The sequence below is a fragment of the Adiantum capillus-veneris genome, chromosome 16 (assembly GCF_014529385.1).
Source record: "Adiantum capillus-veneris isolate H3 chromosome 16, ASM1452938v2, whole genome shotgun sequence".
In the NCBI taxonomy this organism is placed as follows: Eukaryota; Viridiplantae; Streptophyta; class Polypodiopsida; order Polypodiales; family Pteridaceae; genus Adiantum; species Adiantum capillus-veneris.
The window spans coordinates 148,250,027-148,273,346 of NC_140946.1; the positions used below are offsets into that span (position 1 = coordinate 148,250,027).

Below are 23,320 nucleotides of genomic sequence, written 5' to 3' on the forward strand. Positions count from 1 at the left end.
CTATTACAAAGATATTATCCACTAGATTGAAATATACTATGACAAGTATTATGAAACATTAGGAAAATTTTATACCCTTTGTTACCATATACATGTGGTAGTGATGTGTGTGAACACACTAGGACCGTCGGGGCAATTTTTCCCTCTTTAGGAGGTTTTTTTCCCCGAGCATTGTATATACGCCCATCACTCTAGGGCTATCTATCTTTGCATTGCACACTAAGTTATACACTCTCTATCGTGTGCCTAGAGCTTTCTTCGTCTTCTCCAAGCTGTGTGTGTTTCTCTGCAACCCTAATTCCAACAATTGGTCTCAGAGCAGGTTGCGTCCTCCCGGGATTAGTCGCCAGCTGCTCCAGTACACGACTGCTCACTTTCTCCGATTTCAGTGAGCTTTGGTGAGCGTTTTCAGGCCGACAAATACTTTGGGAGATCTCGTAGAGCTTGGTTTGCTCAAATTTTCGATTTGGGCTCGTTTCGGCCTCCGTTTCCACTACAGGAAGTACTGCACAGGCTATTTCGTCATTTTGTGCAGAATTTTCGTCAGTGTCATTTCCTGCATAACAGGTGCCTTACAGTCTTCTAAGGTTTGTGCTATATAGCACGTGTTGTTCCCACTCCATTTCTCCTATTTTCGGGCAGTTTTCACATCAGGTGCAGCATTTACCATGGCTGACAACAACAACACAGATGTGTTCAAGATGTTTGCTGCTGAGGACAGGTTGGATGGGGACAACTACCCTATGTGGGCTTATATGATGCAACATGTTCTTGTGTCAAAGGGCGTCTGGAACATTGTGCAGGGCATTGATGTACGTCCTGGTTCTGAGGATGTAGGCGATGTTGAGGATGTTGCAGGTCTTGCTGCAAGGATTGCAGCTATTAGAGTTGTTTTGCCTACGATAGAACAAGCTCGTTGGGATGTTAAGGATGCGCAGGCTCATGCATTGATTGCATTGTCTGTGAAGCGCACAATTGTTCCTCGCACCCGTTCAGCAAAGTCTGCAAAACAATCTTGGGATATATTGGCTGGTCTTTATGCAAGTCGTAATGAGGCTAAAATTGCTTTGCTGTGTAAAGAGCTGGAGTCAAAGATTATGCATGAGGAAGATGATATGGACACTTTTCTTGCTAGTTTCAAGGATATCAATGAGCAGCTTATTTCTGCAGGTGAAGTCATTTCAGACAGTTCCCTTGTGCAGACTGTTCTTGATGCCTTACTAGATTCTTACCAGACTTTTGCTAGTACTTGGAGACTTATGACCCAAGGAAATCAAGAAGTTGTCAAGTTTGATGCATTGTGCATATTGTTGTTGCAAGAGTCACTTTTTGAAAAAAACAGGACTAGACAGCATACAGTTGAACAGGTTTTTATTGCTTCTCAAAGAAAGGGTGGTAACAACAATGCAGCCAATTCTTATGATTCTGCTGTGAGTGGCAAAACTTCTGTTCCCAATGCTTCTGCTGGCAGCACTTCGTCTGGCAATTCTGGTGATAAGGGAAAAAAGAAGATGCGTTGCCATTACTATAAAGCTAATGATCACTTGATCAAGCAGTGTCCTAAGTTGAAGGCAAAAGAGGCTAAGAAGAAAGAGGGTGGTTCCAATGCAAATGCTGGTTCCACTACAAATGCAGCCATTGTTGAGTCTTTTGTGAAAGGAGAATGTAATGCTGATGTTGATGCAGAATTAGTGCAGAGTGCACTTACAATCCTGCTGTCCATGATGCATGCTTGTCAGTTGCTGCAGATTCACATGTGTGGTATTTCGGCAGTGGTGCTACAAAGCACATTACCTCACATCGTGAATTGTTCACCTCTCTCGAGTCTGTCCCTCATGGGAATTCAGTCACTTGTGCCAACAATGCCTCTTATCCGGTTCAAGGAGTTGGAAAGATTGTGCTTACTACTGCAAATGGCAGTTCCTTCACACTTGTTGATGCACTTTATGTACTTGGGATCAAGAAGAATCTCTTATCTGTATCTGCACTTGCTAGACTTGGACTTGTAGTCAAATTTGTGGATGACAGATGTACAGTTCATGATCTCAGTTTTGGTGATGAAATTGTTGCATCTGGCCTTTTGTGTCGTGGGCTGTATAAGCTCACTTTGTATGACAAGTGTGGACAAAATTTTGAAAATGCTGTTGCAGATTCAAGGGCTATTTCAGATGCAAAACTTTGGCATGCACGTTTTGGTCATCTGAATTTTACCAGTTTGCTGCGTTTGTAGAAATCTGATGGTTGCTTCTTTGCCGCCTCTTGAAGCACCTGTCAAACATGTTTGTGAAGGCTGTATTTTGGGTAAGATGCAGCGTTCTAAGTTTCCAAAGGATGGTTCAGTTCGGGCCACATGCAGGTTACAGCTTGTGCATAGTGATGTTTGTGGGCCCATGCAAACTCCGTCCTTGGGCAATTACCTGTACTTCGTGACTTTCATTGATGATTACTCCAGGCATGCATGGGTATTTCCGCTTAAAGCGAAGTCCGAAGTTTTTATGTGCTTCAAACAGTTTCTGGCTATGGCTGAAAATGTCTCGAAATGTACTATGGGCACCCTCCATTCCGCTCGAGGGGGGGAGTATATGTCTCATGAATTTAATGCATTTCTGGCTAGTCGTGGGATAAAACACCAATGTACAGTGCCTTATACACCTCAGCAAAATGGTGTTGCTGAGAGGAAAAACAGGTCACTTACGGAAATGGCACGATGTATGGTCAAAAGTCAAGCTTTGCCGCATTCTTTTTGGCTTGAGGCCATCATGTGTGCCACTTATGTACGTAACAGGTGTCCTACGAAAGCCTTGTAGTCTATTACTCCATATGAAGCATGGCATGATAGAAAGCCTTTTATTGAGCACATGCGTGTTTTTGGATGTTTGGCATATGCTTTGGTGTCACAAACACAGCGCAAAAAATTGGATGATAAGGCTGTCAAATGTATTTTTGTTGGGTATAGTGCTGAAAGAAAAGGTTACAGGTTGTATCATCCACAAACAAAAACGTATCCTGGTTTCACAGGCTGTAGTGTTTGTGGAAGATTCTGTTCAGCCCTTGCTGTCATGTACTAGAGACAGTAATGTAAGCTCACAGGACATTTATGACACTTTGTCGCCTCTTTTCAGTGGTGGAAATACGAATGTAATTTCCAATGAGGCAAATGTACAGCCTATGGGGGTTTCTGAAAATGTTCTATATCAGCCTATTACTGATGCAGATGTACATGATGTACTTGATGAGGAAAGGGCTGAAAATGAGCAAGCTAGAGGTATGCCAAAATGGCTGGTGCACACTTTGCATGACAACAAATTGGATGCACTTTTGTCTAGTCGTACTCGTTCAGGCTCTCGCCATGCATCTTATGCATCAGATTGTTATGCTTTGGCATTGTCTAGCTTACATGATGTTGAGGAGCCTCTGTCTTTTGATGAAGCACAGAATTCAAAAAATTGGATGGCTGCCATGCAATCAGAATATGATGCACTCATAGAAAATGACAGATGGACTTTATGTGATTTGCCTCCTAGAAAAAAGGCCATTGGTATGAAGTGGGTTTACAAGTTGAAACGCAAGCCGGATGGTGAGATTGATCGCCATAAGGCTCGACTTGTTGCAAACGGTTATGCACAGCAAAAAGGCATAGATTATGAAGAGACTTTTGCTCCCGCTTGTCGTATGACTACTGTGCATTTTCTATGTGCATTGGCAACTCATTTTGGTTGGGATGTACATCAATCAGACATTGTTACTGCTTTCTTGAATGGTGACATATTTGAGGAAGTTTATGTAACGCAGCCTCGCGGTTTTGTCATATAAGGACAAGAGGACAAAGTGTGCAAATGTAACAAGGCTTTGTATGGGTTGAAGCAATCTCCTTGTTCTTGGTATGAGAAAGCTGACACTCATTTGGTCAAACAAGGCTTTCGTAACAGTCCAACAGAAAGCACATTGTATGCAAAGCGTGAGGGCATTGTGGTTCTTTATGTTGATGATTTGCTGATCACTGGACCGAATGAGAGACATATTGCTGAATTTAAGGCTGATTTGAATGCTACTTTCAAGATGAAAGATTTGGGGCTGTTGCATCATTACTTAGGTATACAGTTTAAGCAGTGTGACGGTGGTATTGCCTCGTGTCAAAAAAGTTACATAGAGACATTGCTATGTAAGTTTGGACTTGAGGATTGCAAACCTATTGCCACTCCCATGGAAATAGATTTGAAGTTGAGTCTACATGATGCTGGCGATCCTGCTAATGTCACTCTTTATACACGAGGCCGGATATTCAGTTTGTAGTCTCACAGGTCACCAGATTTATGCATAGCCCAGGGTCTAAGCATTGGCAGGCTGTCAAGAGGATTTTCCGCTACCTTAGTGGCACTTTACATCTTGGCTTGTTTTATCCCAAGGGGGGATCATTGCTGCTAGACTTACATGCTTTTTCGGACTCAGATTGGGCTGGTTGTTTTGACACGAGAGTGTCCACAAGTGGTTTTTGTTTCATGCTTGGCAGTTCATGTATATCATGGTTGAGCAAGAAGCAACCTACTGTGGCCACTTCGAGTTGTGAGGCTGAGTACAAGGTAGTCTTCACAGCTACGGTTGAGTGTATATGGCTCAGACGCCTTATGGCTGATTTGGGTGTTGGACAAGACACTGCCAACACTATCTACACTGACAGTCAGAGCGCATTGGCAGTTGCGAGGAACCCAATTTTTCATGCTCGCACAAAGCACATTGAGGTGCATTACCACTATGTCAGAAAGAGGCTCTCAACAGGAGAGATCAGCTTGGCTTATGTGCCAACACAGGACAACCTTGCAGATCTTTTCACAAAGGCATTGTCTCGTGAGAAGATTGAAGCTTTCCGCAAAGCTTTGGGCTTACTCCCCTTTGTGGACTGATTATGTCCTCAGGGCATGGCATTTCCCTTTACTCATGTGCCAGCTCTTGTTCACCGCATCACTCCAGGGGGGATTTGTTACCATATACATGTGGTAGTGATGTGGACCGCCGGGGCATTTTTTCCCTCTTTAGGAGGTTTTTTTCCCCGAGCATTGTATATACGCCCATCACTCTAGGGCTATCTATCTTTCCATTGCACACTAAGTTATACACTCTTTATTGTGTGCCTTGAGCTTTCTTCGTCTTCTCCAAGCTGTGTGTGTTTCTCTGCAACCCTAATTTCAACACCCTCAAAGGGGCCCTATAAGGATTTTGGCTTCCTCTCTCTTGTCCAATACGGGTACACGGTGAAGTTTTTACAAATGAAATCAAAACACTGTCGGACCTTTTGGAATTAGAATGGACTCACCACATTCCTCATTTGTTAGAAGATCCATTTTCAAATGTGACAACTCTATCTTATAAATGGAATATCCCCCACATTTCAACTTCAGTGGGGAGGTCATAACTTTTTTTAATCAACTCCAAATTTGTCGGAGTTTATGGATTTAGCACCTACTTTCTAAGATCTTTCCAATGGTATGTTGGTTGATGGGGTTTTGAAAAATCCGTCATGGACTTCACCGGGTTGCCCGCTTTGAACAATAAAAACAAAGTCAAACATCGTTATTGGGCCCCATTGAGAATCCAAATTTTCCCTAATGCTTGGTGTATTTTTTCTCCATATCAATCCATGGCTATGTTGATTACGTCAAATGGTATCACATAATAATAGATACTAACATGTCTTAATAGATGAAATTGTAAAATTAGTAGTTTCATTGTTCATATTGTAGTAAAACTCTTTTTTAAGATGCAAACTTCATTTCGGTTTTTTTTAACATTTTGTGATACTAGAATTAATGTAATGCTTGAAGATGTCTCTAACTTTTTATCACATTTTCTTTGTTCCAATATTATATTCTATTTTTGACGGATTCACAATGTGTCGAAGGTTTGAGTACCAATTTGGAAGGTTTTTTCAACCATACTCATGTTAAAACCAATATACATTAAGATTCGTGACAGCTTTGTAGCTCAATGCGTTTTTCCAATTTGCTTTTGGTGTCCTTTTTTGCCTCACATTATAAATATATACTCTAATGGAATTAAACACACACTAAAAGCATCTTTGTTTTGTTCTCAATATTCACTTAGTTCTATTGAATCCATTGTATAACATTACAACACGATCTATACAAAATAATAAAATCAACATGTTTCCACAAAAACTCCTGTCTTAGGATTCCACAAAACTCTCGTTGGTATATTGTTGAATCTTCCTTCGCACGAGGACTTATTGCCCTTCATGATCTATTTGTGCTGTGGTCTATGTTTACATTGGATACAACCACATTTGTTGAGAGCTTCTTTGTTCCTTTGTATTTTGTACTTTGTGATGATTTTGAGGTGCTCAAATATTGCGGGTTTTGTGAAAATGTTTCAACTTTGAATGGCTTCTTCTTCTTCTCTCTCTCTCTCTCTCTCTCTCTCTCTCTCTCTCTCTCTCTCTCTCTCTCTCTCTCGTGATAATACTAGTGGTGGTGGCAACGGTGGTAGTGGTAGTTGTCAGAGTAACCGTAGCAATCATAGTCTTGGTAGTGATTAGTGGTACTAGTGCTAGTGGTGGTGGTAGTCAAAGTAGTCGTCATCGTAGTAAAAAAGGTAATGGTGGTAGTAGTAATATTTAAGATAATTGAAGGCAACAACAACTGTAGTGGTGGTAGCAATAGTTAAGATAACTGAAGGCAAGACACTACAACCATTAAGCCACTGGCACTTTTAGGCTCTTTATCAAATCATAGTATTAACACGCATGTGAAGTTTGTGTCCTTGGCTTTGAATTGTTTGTGATTCCTACCTAATCTTCATCGTATGTTTTACATTACTAGGCTTTACACATCATATCCTTTTTATGTGACTTTTGAAAAAAAAAAAACACATGTACGTATATCACTCATGATTTCCCTCCATTCCAACCATTTGGGATTTGTTTCACTCATCATGAAAATTCAATGTGTGCATCATCTCATGTCATGACAAGTGTTTGGTTCACATTCACCTTTTAATATAGTCAACCATTAAAACTTTGAAAATCAATTGCCATCAATGGAGGAAACATTGACATGGAATCATAGGCATCCACAAACAATATTGAAATAGGCCTTATAAAAGGAAAGGGCAACCAATAAAGATTGGCATATTGATAAGCCTTTGCCCTCCTGGACCATTGCAATGATCACAAATTCAAATGCATATGTAGATGCTCAAGATGTGTTGCATAATCGCAAGACAAACAGAGATACAATATGTGTAGTATTTTAGCAAGACAATATAAGATTAATTTTCTTAAAGTGGCCTTATATGTGTCTGCATGATGGAGAATTACACTTGTAGAAGGTCCATGACAAAAATGTCAACTATGACATGTTCTTTAAGTTTTGTTGCTCACATGGTCAATGGGAGGGTTACAAATGCAATCTTAAATATTGACTATGTACATCTTTGTAATATTTGTGTTGAATTCAATTTCCAATGATGATGAAGCCAACTATCAGAAATGCTTTAACATGTTGGCACTCACCATTGATAAATATGCTTAGACCAATTAACAAAGAGCATGAAATGTATCTTGATGTTTCAACAATTTTATTGCTTGAATCTCCATCATCTACAACAAGGCACACACCACATAGCTTCAAGATCATGTCATGCCACATGATCGAACATCCCCCCGTAAGCCTCTTTAATAAAGCCCTAGCTCTAATCATGTTCAAGATCTCTCTTTTCTGTGTGTGAAGACAAGCAAACAAAATTTACTTGATTGCCATTTCAAGCAAGCAATGTGATAATGCGGCGTCAACCCCTCTTGTAAAAGATGGATCTCTATGCCTAAAAAGTGGTTAATCATGGTATTCATAACGAAGAAAAAGAAAAGGGCATCCTTGGTCTTTTTTGACATACTCTATCAAAGTGAAGGAATTAGAACCAATCCCCTATTTGTCACCCAAAAGACAATCTCTCACCCAATGAAGCCTTCCATACACATGAAAAGCATGGACAACAATAGGCGTACATCTGTAAATTTTATAGAGAGCACAAAATTTAGTCCTATAATTTGTAGTACATGTAGCAAAATTTAGTTTGAGCTGGTAACATAAATTATGACATATTTGTGAAACATGTCTTGGTATTGGCTGTCATAAACAAAGTTAAGGCGAGGCTTTTGTGGGACACAATGATAAAGTGACAAAAATGGAACTCAATCGTATTATTTGACTTACTTTCCTTGCTTCAAATAACCCTTTTCAAGTAGGCAAGGCACCATGTCTGCACAAATTTTTTGGAACGTGTCAAATTGGTATGTGAAACCCAACTCCCTTAGCTTTGTTGTGTTGAGTTTGTAAAAAGCTTTCGTCGCGACGTCAATGGTAGAGACATCCCTACACATAGCAACATTAATAAATAACTGAGCAAAGATTTCTACTAGTATTTGTCTTGTTGCATGGAAAATGTCAATAATGCTTAACACATGAAATTTATTGTGTGATGGCATCAACAACATTACAATTTTGGTGGTGGGAGTTCCAATGTCTGCAGCAAAGGAATGGCCTCACGATGAACCTCCCAAAAGGTAGCATCACATGCCGAGCAAAGATAACGACCTTTTGCTCGCACGTCCTCCATCAATAAAATATGAGCCCGTATACAATCATCCACATGTACATAGGACATATATTCAACAATGGGAACCAACCACTCTGGCACATCTACAAAGTTAACCACATCATGGAACTAAAATTACTCAAAAGCATCAAACAATTGAAGAATTTTCTTGGTTGTCACCAAAATTGAGGCCCATCATTCGGAGTGAAACAATAAGAATTTCTGTTATAGTTATTACACTAAGCTTATTAAGAAATAAGCATGGATGTGTAAGGAATGTTCTTTTTTTTAAAAAAATTGCCTATTATTGGTTGGGGAGATTTACCTGCCTTCATGGCACTCAAATAAACTGAAAGACTCTCAGGAAGGGATGGAGTAGTAAAAGGTCCAACCACGAGTGAAGGCAAAATCGAAACAAGATCCAAGCCTTTCTCCTTCGCAAACTGAAATGCCGCTTTCTCTGACATGGTTTTTGCAAGCATATAACCCTACATAAGAAGAAAAAGTTATCAACTTTTAACGATGGTTTGGTACCAACACAGAACTTGTCGTCCCTATCCGTGGACTTTAAAACATAATCCACTTAAGAGCCTGTTATACACCAACCGATGACCAAGTATTTTGAGAAAAATGGCAATTTTTTTTAGTCAATATGATTTAAAAAATGGACTCATACAAAATACCCTCAAATAATACACAACATTCTTCCAAACAGAATTAGCCCTTGAAGAAAAAAAGATCCTTATTAATACTGATGGTGTATTATGTACTCATTCTTGTTTTCAAAACATGGTGTATTCTTGTACTCATTCTTGTCCCATAAGTTCACATGTTTTCGTGTAATTTCAAGCTGAATCATGCTATATATACACGTATGTTGTCTAAATAATGATTCAAATAATAAAGTTTAGCATTTAGCAGACTAAAAGTAAGAGATTTTGTACATTAACAACTCTGCATTCAAAGGAACTTTTGATTTATCATTTTATGTCTAATTTTTAACAAGGACACAAATGGGGCATTCCTTACATGGTTCAACAAACAAAAAGCTATTTAGGGTAAATTATTTTTTTGATTATGGTTTGGCGTAAAACTTGATTACAAGATATAAGTCCAACTGAAGCCCAAACATGTGCATTTTTGTGACTTTATCTTTTAGAAGCACTTTGGATCATGACCTTCATTACAACCAACTAGTTTTCATACCCACTATAGCCAGAAAAATCCTCCCTACCAACACTTCAAATTTATAGTGATTTGATTGTGGCTATAGTGGGCATTAAAACTATGCAGTTTAGTTCAAAATTTGGGAAAATTTCTGTCAAATTCTAATAAAATTTTCAACTTAAAATGTATTGGGAACCTCTTCTCAAAGAAAATTCTTTAAATTGTTGTTAGCTCCATTTAGACTGAAAAAGGGAAAAACGTTGGAGAAGACCCAAGACATTAGAGTGTCCAAGTACATTATTATAGAAATGTAAGAGTGCCTAATGTTTCTTTGTTTCTTACTTAGGAAAATATCCACATCTTGTGTAGATGATCAAACTTGTTATCGACTCCCATATACTGGCAAATATAAATCAAAATTTTGTTACTTTGCAAAAAGTCAGTCATCAAAATCAGATGCTCTGTAAAACTTCACGTTAAGAATGTATCAAATGGAACAAAGCTTTTGAGAAATATGGAAACTTTGTTGGTGATTGATTCCACTTGAAATTTGAGTGTGGCACGTGTCACACTCAAAAGACTCATCAATGGCTTCTACTTCAATGATTGAAATAGTGCTACATGGAATCTCTAACTCCTTTACTAAAAAAATTAAGCAAGCAACAATAATTACCTTTCTACTCAAAGAATTGAGTTGCAATTTCAACTCACCCAACAAGACATCTTTTTCTCCAAGCAATAGTCCACAGAAGTCCAGAAAGTCTCATCCACGTCCAAGGGTGCATTACCATCATGTGGCACCTAAGAACAAACTCAATGCAATAAGACATAAAAAGAATGCTAGAAAACCATGTACTTCGACAAGATACAAATCGACACCCTTAAGGAGAAGTACCATAGGAACTCTTATTAACACGAACACTCAACTAGTAGAGTAAGGCATACTTTTAAGCCATCCCATGAAAAATTAGTTCCACAAAGCTTATGGTCATGACCCTTAGCCCCAAGTAAGAGTATGAGGAATTATACCAAGCTTTTTGTCACCTCCCTCAAGCATTAAGAACCAATGGCCTATACCAATCTTCTAATCCATCCCTCCATTAGTGTGTAAATTACGCTCCATTTTAACAACAAGACATTGGCATTTTTACCAACATCATGAATACAAAGATAGCCAGTGTTCATATCTTCTCTCGAAAGATGTCACGTATGAAGATAAGATCTACGATAGGCAAATTATGAGTAAGACACAACTCTCTTCTTTTCCAAGTTTTTGAAAAAAAAGCCTTGAAAAATGATTCCATGAATTTCCCTATTGAGAGAGAGAGAGAGAGAGAGAGAGAGAGAGAGAAGGTTGGATGGGTGAATTGATGCTAGAAAAGATCAAGCTGGTCAATAGGATATGATCAAATTCACAACACATCCATCCATATGAGCTCCCACTGATGACAATATATATATCTACTCTATCCATGCCTAGTGTGTTATATCCTATATTAGTTGCACACATTAGATGCATCAAACCACAAGAGAGACAGAGAGAGATTTTATTATCGTCCTCGAAGGTCAATAATGACTTATGGGACCAAAAGAGATGTATCATGTTGGGATCTGTGGAGCTGATAGTGAATCTCGATGCTCAAGAATTGTGGCAATGAGTCTCCAATGAGGGTCGCAATAGAGAGTCCATGTCCTAGTTGGGAGACGAATGTATGTAGGGAGAGCTCATGGCTGAAAATGTGGGGGAAGCAAGCTCTAATGTGATGAAAAACTAAGCACTCAAGTAGGGTGTGATGCTCATATTCACACACTTAATGGGGGCATAAAGTGCATAGTCGATGAGACTCATCGTAGAGTCTTTGTACTAACCCTTGGCTCACCCCCACCGCTCTGCCATGCTCGCCTATCCCCCTCGCACTGGGCCCTTGTCTTGTTTTTTTTTGTTATTGTTTTTTAGTTCCCCTACTCCCCCCCCCCCTTTCCCCTTCCCCTTTTTCTGTCCTTGTGTGTCCTTCGTCGCCTCTGAGCTTTATGCCTTCTTCAACAACTATCAACCACTAACCTTAGTTGTTGGTTTCTTTCCCTTGATTTTTATTTAATTTTTGGGACCCTCTTTTTGGAGTCCACAAATGGCCGGACATTGTGTGGTCAGTGTAAAACGGCCTACAACCGAAAGTTCCACCCGTAGTCGGAAAGGATAGGTCGCCACGAGATGGTCGGGTCAGTCGGCTCTGGAATTCGAGCACTAAAAGGGTGTCTACGCTCAGTTCAAAGTCATTTAGGCCCCTCGCTACACGTTATAAGTCGGTGGGTACTAGGAAATTAACTCAAAAGAGGCAAACTCGACACATGGCAGCTCCAAAGCAATTTTCCCAGTCCAACAAGAAGAGGGGGCGCCCAAAATGAGAGAGGAGGCTGATTTGACTTATTAAGTGACTACAGTGTGTGTGTGAGTAGTGGATGCACGTGATCACAACTTTAATGGAAAGCTTGCCTTCTCCCTTGCTCTATGTACCACGATGATTCTGTTCTCGTGCATCTCTCTCCCCCTTTGAATACAGAAACGTGATGCCCCGCTCGAGGGCTTTTCATCTATATGTACAACTGTGTGGGTTCATGTGCTATTGTCGAGGCAAGAGCCTTGCACAGGTGCTGGATTATCTGGTCAAAGAAAGCCCGAAACAGTGAATTGCAGCACTGTTTCAGCTTGCTGTGTATTTTTGCGGGTTTAGGGTTTTGACCCTAATTGATCCCTAATATCCCCAAGACCTTCGCAGAAGCGTTGGGATCACTGTATGGGTGATCTCGTGCATTTTCAAGGCAAAAAACAGAGAATTCCGCGTGCTGCAGATTCTCGTCGGGTTTGGAAAAGTGTCCATTTGCGCAAGGAAAGTCACCTTTGGCATGAAAATTTTGTCTGTGAAGCCTCCTACTGCACTTATGTTGCCAAACTCTGGGTACAATAGGCCATTTTCAGCCCGGTAAAAGCAGGACAGCTCGTAGGAACTCGTAGATTTTCTCCCAAGTTTTATAAGAATACAGAAATACCGAAAGGGACGCCAGTCTTTGGGGCCTACAGGGTGTCGTTGTCTGCTTGGAAGCACTCTAGCTCCCAGGCCGTGCTTTGTTTGAAGTGTTAATTCCAGTCACAGGTTTATTCGTGAAGTTTTCCTCTATGTCGTAAAGTCAAGTTAAGTTTGTCGAGTAAACAATCAGGTAAAAGCTAAACTCTACCACCCTACGGGCCGGTTTCATGGTTCCGTCGCCGGGACAAAATCACTTTTTCCGTGAAGAGTGAGCCTTGGTTGGTTTGCGGCAAAGACATTGACATGACAAACAACGCTAGGGAAGAGGGTTTCTCTTCAAAAGACAGACAAGCTGTTCCTCCTCCACTGTTCGAGCGTGGTGAGAATTCAAGGACACCCCTGTCTATACCTTTTGTTGACTTGAATGCTCCACAAGGTCAAGGGTGTATGACTGGGGAACAAAACGAGGATGCGTTCAGGACACAGTTGGTTGCTGTTGTGAATGTGTTTTCTCGGTTGGTGCAGAATCCTAGGTTTATGCCACCAATGTCACAACAGACGAGGCAACTGTCTCATGTAGTAGAGCCTGTTGAGGCTCAAGCCTAGGTCCCTTGTGTGTCCCAGCAGGGCGGGGAGCACTCTCGTGTTGCGGAGTCACGTGGGGCTCCAAGACAAGTTCCTTCTATCCACGAACAGGTGGTTAGGACGCCCATTCCTCAAGCTTTACCAGTTCAGTCAGCCAACTTTAAGAGTCCACACATTGCATTAAATGGACAAGGAACCAGTTTCCAAGCTATGCAACAAGTTTTTCCACCATCCACAGTACATCCTCGGTATTTCGAGGGTGGATCAATGTTTCAGAGCATGGCTGGTTATGGGCCTCGAACCAGCAATATATGCTAGGAAAAGTGTTTGGGGGTATGCAAGGCATGATGCCAAACCCCATGTATGGAAATATTGGCATACGAGAAGGGTTTCAGTGTAACTGGGGCCAGTTTGGAGTGCCACAAGGCAATTTTGGCATGGCTGGTTGTCACGTGACACATCCAACCCTATGTGTCCATGGACAAGCTACAGCACGACAAGGCTTCAGTCAGTCAAGTCAGTCTAGAATAGGAAGTGATATGGCACTTTTGTGAGTCTGTACGCAGACCGTGCATGTCCAGACACTTAGTCTAGATGCATATCCTCTGGTTGCACACAGCATGATCATAAGCATTCCCATCAGAATCCATCAGAATCCTTCAGGGGAATTTTCCAATGCATTTAGCCTATTTTACCTATTTTTGAGATTTTTCACTTATTATTTTTAAGTGACTTTTGTTGGAAAGTAGGTAGGGCAAATTGATAAGTTTGTATATAAGCAAACCTAGACTACCACTAATTGGCAGAAGAGGCACTAGGAGCCAAGCTTAGCAGGCAACTTCTCAACAAGAACTTGGTGGATTTCCCCCAAGCACAGAAGAATCATCCCCCTTTCACTAGCGTTTTTGGAAAGCATCACAGTCTGGCGTTTTTGCATCATCATCATCGCCACCAGAACACAGCAGATAGCGTTTTTGAAGACCATAGCATTTTTGCAAAGACATATCAGCCACGCGTTTTTGAAGATTTCAGCCACAGCATGCAACGATTTCAGCAGTAGGAAACCATCAAGATCAGCCCTAAAAGGAGTAGCAGATTCAGCCCGGAAAGACCATCAGTTTTTCAGCCATGAAGAACCTGCAAGCTCAGCCCCTAAAAGAGTAGCAAATTCAGCCGGAAAGATCATCAGTTTTCAGCCTTTAAAGAACCTCAGTTTTCAGCCCTAAACCTGCAGATTTTCAGCATCAAAGACCTACAGAAACAGCCCCAAAATCAGCGTTTTTGAACTTGCCGCAGATTTCAGCCCATAGCGTTTTTGGGATAGCAAATAAAAGATTGCAGATTTCAGCCCTAGTGTCGGCCTCGTCATCCCCATCGTCGTCGTCAACATAGCCTAGACTTGCATCAGTCCCATGCATTCAGTTTGTACCAGTTTGTGCAATCATAAGTAGACCACTCTCGCCGACGAGAGTGGGGCCTTCGGAGGAGGGTTATACAACGTCTCTGGTGTCGTATTTCTCTTCTCTGTCTATCTGTCAGTCTCATACACTTGCACGCATAGTGTCCACTCACTTTGTTTGTGATCATAGCATTCTCTCATTAAGAACGGAAGGCTCTCCCTGCCATAAGAACAAAAGGAACCTTGAGCAAAGCGCAAACATTCATTCCGCAGCACCTAACATTGGCATCAGAGCTTTGGCAGTATTCTGTGTCACTCAGGGAAAGAACCACAAGAACCACATAATTATTTTTTGCTTGTTGAGGTCGCACGAACCCAAGTTCGCTTGGGCATGTCGATTCATAATCGTGTTTTTGAAGAGTGACAGGAATCCAAGGAAAGAAGGGCTTGTCCAGCCTCCCCTTGTGCCTCTTTTTACTCATTGAGAGCGGACTGTGCACTTAGCGGCCGGCCAATCGACGTGAAATGGGAAAAAGCAACCTTGGTGTGAGCGCAAGGCCGCCAAGGGGTGCGCCCGCGGAAAAGAGCAGAACTTGGGTGAAGAGAAGATCCTTCTCAAACACAGATTGCAAGCGAAAGAAGAACCTCAAGACCCGCAAGAACCTCGAGAACTCAAGAACCCAAGACCCTCAAGACCCGCAAGTTCCTCGTGAACTTAAGAACCCAAGAACACAAGAACCCACAAGAACCCACGACTTCAGTGGATAGTCATCACTCGAAGCGGAATGGCTACTTGGCTTGGAGGTGATGAGCATGAGAGAGGCAAAGAAGAATTTTCCCCACCAGGAGGTTTTTGCGACCCTCCCCCTTCCCCATCTACGTCAAGGATTGCACTAACTCCTATGGAGGCTTTGGACCAAATGTTTATGAAAAGGAAGTTAGAACGCGAAGAAAGAGAAGCAGAGAGAAAGGCCTACGAAGAAGAAATGGAAGCCATAGATCGTGACTACGAAAAAGAAGTGGCAGCCATAGAGCATCAGTACGACTTGGAAGAAAAAGAAAGTCAAGCAAGATTTGATCGTGAGACCAAAGCAAGAATGCAAGAGATGTTGCGACTCTTTTCTCAAGTTCAGGCACAGATGCAAGAGATTCAGGAGACGGAGACTCTCTCAGTCTCTTCTTCTCCCAAGCATGACACACAGGATTTGCATGATTATGAGAAGCATGATGAATTGAATGACAATGATTTGCATGATGATTTGAATGATAATGATGAGCATGATCAAGATGTGATTTCTCACAAGCATGATGATTTGCATGATAATCAAGATGTGATTTCTCACAAGCGTGATGAGTTGCATGAAGATGATGTGATTGTTCACAAGGATGATGTGTTAGTGGATGCTTTTTCTAGCGAAGCTAACCTCGTTGCAGATTCGGTCAATCACGAAGGATCGATCTTGACTCTTGAGCCCAAGTCCAAAGAACCCCTTCAAGAAGAACCGATCTTGGCTCTCGAGCCTAGGTCCAAAGAACCCTTACATGAAGTACTATGTGTTCGCATGATTAGTCAGCACGCATTGTTTGAGTGTTTCATTCGTGATTGTTTCCTGTATTTTAGTCAGCGTCTTTATGTGATCCCTTTTCCTAGGCATGACATATTGTACGTTGAGCATGATTCACTCATGAATGAGTACGGATGTATGCAGATTACTCATGAAAAGCTGAAAAGTATGCATTCAAGGAAGTCACATTCCATGTCTCTTCCTTGGCACGACACAGTTGTAGAAAGAGCACATGAAAGTATGAGCACCAAGCAAGGCAATTTCCGTTGTGAATTGCCACATTTGATTGCTCTAGATCATAAGAGAAAGATTCAATCTCATTGTTTGCATGTGTTTGATGAACGGTTTGTCACTCCGTCGCTATGTTCATCTACATTGCATACACAGTCTTTAGCGAAGACAAGATTTTTTCACTCACTTTACATGGAATAGGTATGTTCATGTTTTTGTGTTGGAAGTGGTTCAGGAATTTTCAGCCGTGGAGATTCTCGAAGAAGAAAGAAGCATGACTCTAGACGCAGTTGAAGCATCGAAGGAGCCACAAATGACTTTGTGTCGCTTTCGGCGAGGCCCAAAGAAGCAAGCGTTGCAGACCTTTATGAAGTTCAAGTACCGCACGACCCACACATCCGAGTGGGCCGGCGAAGAGTCCCTTCCGCAATTGCGGATGCTATTGGCGATCTCCCTCGACGCCATACAGTTGGGTACCAGTACCTCACTTTGAAAAGGAGGGGATGTCACGTGACACATCCAACCCTATGTGTTCGTGGACAAGCTACAGCACGACAAGGGTTCAATCAGTCAAGTCAGTCTAGAATAGGAAGTGATCTAGCACGTTTGTGAGTCTGCTCGCAAACCGTGTATGTCCAGACACTTAGTGTAGATGCATATCCTCTGGTTGCACACAACATGATCATAAGCATTCCCATCTGAATCCTTCAGGAGAATTTTCCAGTGCATTTAGCCTATTTTACCTATTTTTGATATTTTTCACTTAGCTCTCCCTGCCATAAGAACAAAAGGAACCTTGAGCACAGTTCAGAGCACTCATCTTCAGCAAAGCGCAAACATTCATTCCGCTGCACCTAACACTGGTTTTTCCGACCAACAGCTAGATATGGCACCAATGACGCAAAATGTGAATGGCCAAGGGGCACCGATGATCCTTATTACAATGCCCAGGTTTCAGATGCTTACCTATGACAATTTGGGAGCACTGGAAAAGCAAACAGCTTACAAAGAAGATGGAGCAACTGTAAAGTTTGACACTTACAGCGGCTAAGGCAAAGGCTCTTAGTTTCCTCCAACAGTTTGATACAACTTATGCACGGGGGAATTTTACAGAGGCATCCAAGGTTAGGAAAGTTGCCACTTTCTTGAAAGGCAATGCGCTTACATGGTGGACGACACTGTTGATGCAAGGACAGGCACCCACCACATGGGTATATTTCAAGCAAATGTTTGCATCTGTGTGGCTATCAAATGAATTTGAAGCATGACTGATTGGCACCAACTCACTGTGGCTACTTGTAAGAGCCTACAGGAGTACAATCGAAGGTTTTGTAAAGCGTTACTCTCATAACCTCCTACAGGTTTGTGCCATTGACAAAGCAAATTGAGAAGTATTGTTGTGGGCTACCTGAAGGGCTTCGAGATTATTGTACAAAGAACAGAGTGGCTACCCTCACTCAGCTTATGAAAGTTTCCAACACTGGTCTTGCCTTGTTGAAGGGAGAGGACAGTGGGATTCAAGGCAACGTGAAAGGGGGTCAACAAAAGAAAAATTCAGCAAAGAAGCCCGTTGTGAAAGTGACTCATGAAGAGTCGAAGGGTCAGAGAAGGCAAACAAAGCCAAAGACTCAGCCGAGACGTCTAAAGGACAACCCAAGAAAAAGAAAAGGAAGCCTTTAGTGTGCAAGTCGTTCGAGGAAGGCTTTAATGGCTGAGAACAAATGCTTTATATGTGAGCAATCTAGCCATTTTGCTGCACATTGTCACCAAAGGGGGAGGCCAGCTGACTGAAGAGGACAAAGAGGATAGGAAAGGCAAGAAGCCTAAATGCACGGCAGGTCTAGTGCCAGATATGGTGGGTGATTGGCTAAGTTCAGATGCCAGTGAGCTATGCAGCGGGTGGAGTAAAGTCACAGACCACATCACTTACCTTCTTGGATCCAGGTGCTAAAGCAAACTTTATCTCACCGGAGTTGGCCATCAAGCTGGGCATCAAAGCTGAAGAGATAGGGTACTCAGCAGAGGTAAGGTTGGCATGTGTTGGCCACTCAGAGTGTGTTACGCCTATCATTGGAAAGCTGGGTCTGCATATCCAGTCATGTGTGGACACGGACGAATTTTATATCATGCCATTGGAAAGGTGCGATCCGCTGTTGGGAATCTCGTGGATGTTCTGTATACATGGAGTGTTGGATGTCTTCAACAAAAAAAAACACCCTTCAGCATAGGGGCAAAACTCAGATTCTTGATGTGAAGCTTAGAGGGGAGTCTCTCCCTATTGTATCTGCTTTGGCTATCATTTCTGTAATTAAGAGTCATCCTTCTGCGTACTTGATTTTTACACGTGATGTTTCAGATAATTGTCAGTCAAATTTATCTGTATTAGATAAAGAAAGGTCAGCATTTTTGCGAGAGTTTAATGACTGTTTTTTGACTCATTACCGTCACGGTTTCCGCAGGAGAGGCATGAGGATCATGCGATAGATTTGGTGTGAGGTTGTAGCCCACCAAATAGGCTTCCCTACAGGGTTAGTGCGGTTCAACATAAAGAGATTATGGGCCAAGTAGAGGAGCTATTAGAGAAAGGGCTGATTCAAACTAGTTCTTCACCCTTTTGCTCCCCAGTGCTTCTAATACATAAGAGGGATGGCTCTTGGCGCATGTGTATTGATTACCGTGCGTTGAATAAGAATACCATCAAGAATAGGTTTCATATTCCAAGGATTGATGATATTCTTGACCAACTAGAGGGTGTTGCAATTTTCAGTAGGATAGACCTTAAGAGTGGGTACCATCAGATTCGTATCAGGCCAAAGGATGTACACAAGACTGCATTTAGGACGACATTTGGTCTATATGAGTTTTTAAAGATGCCGTTTGATCTTACAAATGCTCCTGCGACATTCAATATGATGATGGATTGGGTTTTCGGCCCGCATCAAAAGTTTGTCGGCACATTCTTTGATGACATGATAGTCTACTCAAAGAATGAAGAGAAGCATAGGCGTCACTTGACCATTGTCTTCAAAGAGCTACGCAGTCACAAGTTGCTTGTTAATCCTTAGAAAAGTGAGTTCTTCTTAGAAAAGATTCACTTTCTTGGCCACATAGTGTCAAAGGGTGGTGTCCGAATGGATCTTGCCAAGGTTGAAGCAATTAGGACATGGCCAGATTTGAAGACTGTGCATGATGTCTATAGCTTCTTGGGCTTATGCTCTTATTACAGAAGGTTTATCAGAAACTTTGCCGAGATTGCTTCACCCCTACATGCTTTGCAAAAGAAAGAGGTCACAGTCAAGTGGACAAAAAAAGAGATTTCATCTTTTAATCTCTTAAAGAAAAAGATGACTTCAAATCCAGTAATTGTTTTACAAAACCTCAGGGAGTCATTTGTGGTCCAGTGTGATGCGTGTGGCAATAGTATTGGGGCAATGTTAATGCAAGATAGTCGGGTAGTTGCTTACGAGAGCAGAAGCTTGCAAGGGCCAGAAAAGACTATGCAAATCTATGAGAAAGAACTGCAAATCTATAAGAAAGAGCTACTAGCCGTGACTCATGCGCTTTCTAGATGGAAGCACTACCTATTAGGTGTTGATTTTGTTGTCCAGACAGATCATCAAACCTTGCGATACTTCTTGACGCAATCAAAGTTATCGAAAAGCACATGCGATGGGAAAACATTCTCTATATTCCAATTTCAGATTTTGCATGTGGAAGGCAAGAAGAATGTTGTGGCTGATGTTGTGTCCATTGCTTATCATCATGAGCTTGATGAGTGAAGGAAGAGTATGCTATTGATGAAGATTTTGCAAGGATCTTTGAACAATTGCAAGATGGGCAACGCCAGAGCACTACCTCCTCAAGGACAGTTTTATGATGATGCATGGAAGACTATGCGTCACTAGGCCATTGCGCCATAAGGTTATGGTAGAAAGCCATGTCCCACCGTATGCAGGGCATCGTGGTATAGATGCGACAGTAAAAGCGGTCAAGACATTCTTTTATTGGCCTTTCATGACCTTTCCTACGGATACTGTGATAAGGGTGCTAATCACACTAAATCATCTATGGCATGTATATTTGGCATGCAATCGAGGACGTTTGCGATTTCAAGAGGGGGGTATGTCACGAGGCTGTGGCATCCACTAACCTTAGTTGTTGGTTTCTTTCCCTTGATTATTATTTAATTTTTGGGACCCTCTTTTTAGAGTCACAAATGGCCGGACATTGTGTGGCCAGTGTGAAATGACCGACATCCCAAAGTTTCCACCCGCAATCAGGAAGGGTAGGTCACCACGAGATGTCGGGCCAATTGGCACTGGAATCCGAGCAGTAAAAGGGTGTCTGGGCTCAATTCAAAGTCATTTAGGCCCCTCGTTACACGTTATAAGTCGGTGGTACTAGGAAATTAACTCAAAAGAGGAAAACTGGACACATGGCGGCTCCATAGCAATTTTCCCAGTCCAGCAAGAAGAGGCGGCAGCCAAAATGAGAGAGGAGGCTGATTTGACTTAGTAGTAAGTGACTACAGTGTGTGTGTGAGTAGTGGGTGCAGGTGATCACAGCTTTAATGGAAAGGTTGCCTTCTCCCCTGCTCTATGTAGCACAATGATTCCACTCTTGTGCATCTCTCTCCCCCTTTGAAAACATAAACGTGATGCCCCGGTGGAGGGCTTTTCATCTGTATGTACTCTTGTGTGGGTTCATGTGTTAGGTGCAACGGAAGTGAATGTTGAACTTTGCTCAAGATGAGTGCTCCGAACTGTGCTCAAGGTTCCTTTTACTTAGGGAAGGGAGAGCCTTCTGTTCTTTAATGAGAGAGTGCAATAGACACAAACAAAGTGAATGGACATTGTGCATGAAGGTGCTGAGACTGAGAGACAGAGAGAGAAGAGAATACGACACCGGGAAGTTGTAAAACCCTCCTCCGAAGGCCCCACTCTCGATGGTGAGTGGTCTACTATTGATTGCACAATCTGATACAATGGCTGATGCAATGAGTCTATATGTTGTGATGTCGATGTCGACGGTGTGGACGACGAGGACGAGAACTCATGCTGAAAACTGAGTGCTTGAATCGCTGACTTAAATGCTCATGCAAAACGCTGACTGTAGGCCTTCTCCGTCGCCGATTGGTTGTCCAAGAACGTTGTCTTGCTGTTGTTTGGAAAACGCTGGTTGGCTGTCCTTTTAACTGCTGCAAAACGCTGCTCTGCTTGTCACTTGCTTGCTGACAACGCTGGTATGGCTGTGCAAAAACGCAGGTTCATGGGCTGGTTTCGCTGTGCAAAAACGCTGGTATGGCTGAGTGTTGCTGCTGCAGAATCGCCAAGGCAAGGGGCCGCTAAGTGCTGGAGTTATTGCTGAAAAACGCCAGGCTGCTGGTTCAAAAAACGCTGGAGTCCTCTGCTGAAAACGCTAGGTTGAAGGGGTCCTTGTTCTTGCTTGAGAATTGGCATGTTGAGCAATACTCCTGTTGCCTCCTCTGCCAGAAAGTGCTGACTGTGGTTTGCTTATATATTTCATTAGCAAAATTGCCCTACCTAGTTCTTAACAAAAGTCAATAAATAAGTGAAAAATGTCAAAAATAGGACAAATAGGTTTAATGCACTGGAAAATTCCCTTGATGGATTCTGATGGATTCTGATCGTAATGCTGATGATCATGCTGTGTGCAACCAGAGGATATGCATCTACTCTAAGTGCCTGGACATGCACGGTCTACGAACAGACTCACAAAAGTGCCAGATCACTTCCTATTCTAGACTGACTTGATTGAACTAAACCCTGTTCATGCTGTAGCTTGTCCACGGACACATAGGGTTGGATGTGTCACGTGACATCATGTGCGATTGCCGAGGCAAGAACCTCTTGCACAGGTATTGGATAGCTAGTTGCTAATCCCCCATAGGTATAGGTGAAATCGGAGCTCATTCGGAGAGATTTCACGCGAGAAATCTCGTCCGATTCAAACGGCAAGGGTGCAGGAGCTCGAGGGCTTGCTACGCATGCGAACGGCACGTGAAACAGAGCGTGAAATAGTGAATTGCAGCCTGCTGTGTTTTTTTGCAGGTTTAGGGTTTTGGCCGTAATTGATCTCTAATATCCCCAAGACCTACAGGGAAGCGTTGGGATCATTGTACAAGTGATCTGGTGCATTTTCAGGGCAGAAAACAGAGAATTCAGCGTGCTATTCTCACTGGGTTTGGGAAAGTGTCCGTTTGCGCCGGGAAAGTCACGTTTGGCATGGGGATTTTGTCTGTGAAGCCTCCTACTGCGGTTATGTTGCCAAAATCTGGGTACAATAGGCCATTTTCAGCCCGGTAAAAGCGGCACAACTCGTAGGAACTCGCAGGTTTCTCCCAAGTTTTATAAGAATTAAGAAATACTGAAAGGGGCGCCAGTCTTTGGGGCCGACAATGTGTCACTGTCTGCTTGGAAGCACTCTAGCTCCCAGGCCGTGCTTTGTTTGAAGTGTTAATTCCAGTCTCCCAGGTTCATTCGTGAAGTTTTCTCTGTGTCATAAAGTCAAATTTGTCGAGCAAAGAATCGGGTGAAAGCTAAAGTCTACCGCCCTACAGGCCAGTTTCCAACAGATACAGATGGAAGACTCTGCTCTGCCCTAGAGGGACTCAATTGAAGCCCCCTCGCCTGACACCACAAAACCTACCATCCAACTGGGTCTTTCGCCGACAGAGCAAGAGAGCTTAGAAGTAGAGGTGGAGCGCCTTTAGGCCACCT

General features: G+C 42.3%; 1 protein-coding gene across 1 annotated transcript in view; it reads right to left on the minus strand.

Annotated features, from left to right (window-relative positions):
* Positions 1-8,000: 8,000 nt before the first annotated feature.
* Positions 8,001-23,320, minus strand: part of LOC147440036 (tetraketide alpha-pyrone reductase 1-like) — an 82,528-nt gene continuing 67,208 nt past the window's right edge. The window contains exons 4-7 of the mRNA XM_086485731.1: positions 10,486-10,575; positions 8,933-9,095; positions 8,510-8,711; positions 8,001-8,384 (exon numbers count right to left, since the gene is read on the minus strand). Coding sequence (XP_086341857.1) covers positions 8,222-8,384; positions 8,510-8,711; positions 8,933-9,095; positions 10,486-10,575 — 618 coding nt within the window. The 3' untranslated portion in view covers positions 8,001-8,221. The remainder of the gene's footprint in view (positions 8,385-8,509; positions 8,712-8,932; positions 9,096-10,485; positions 10,576-23,320) is intronic.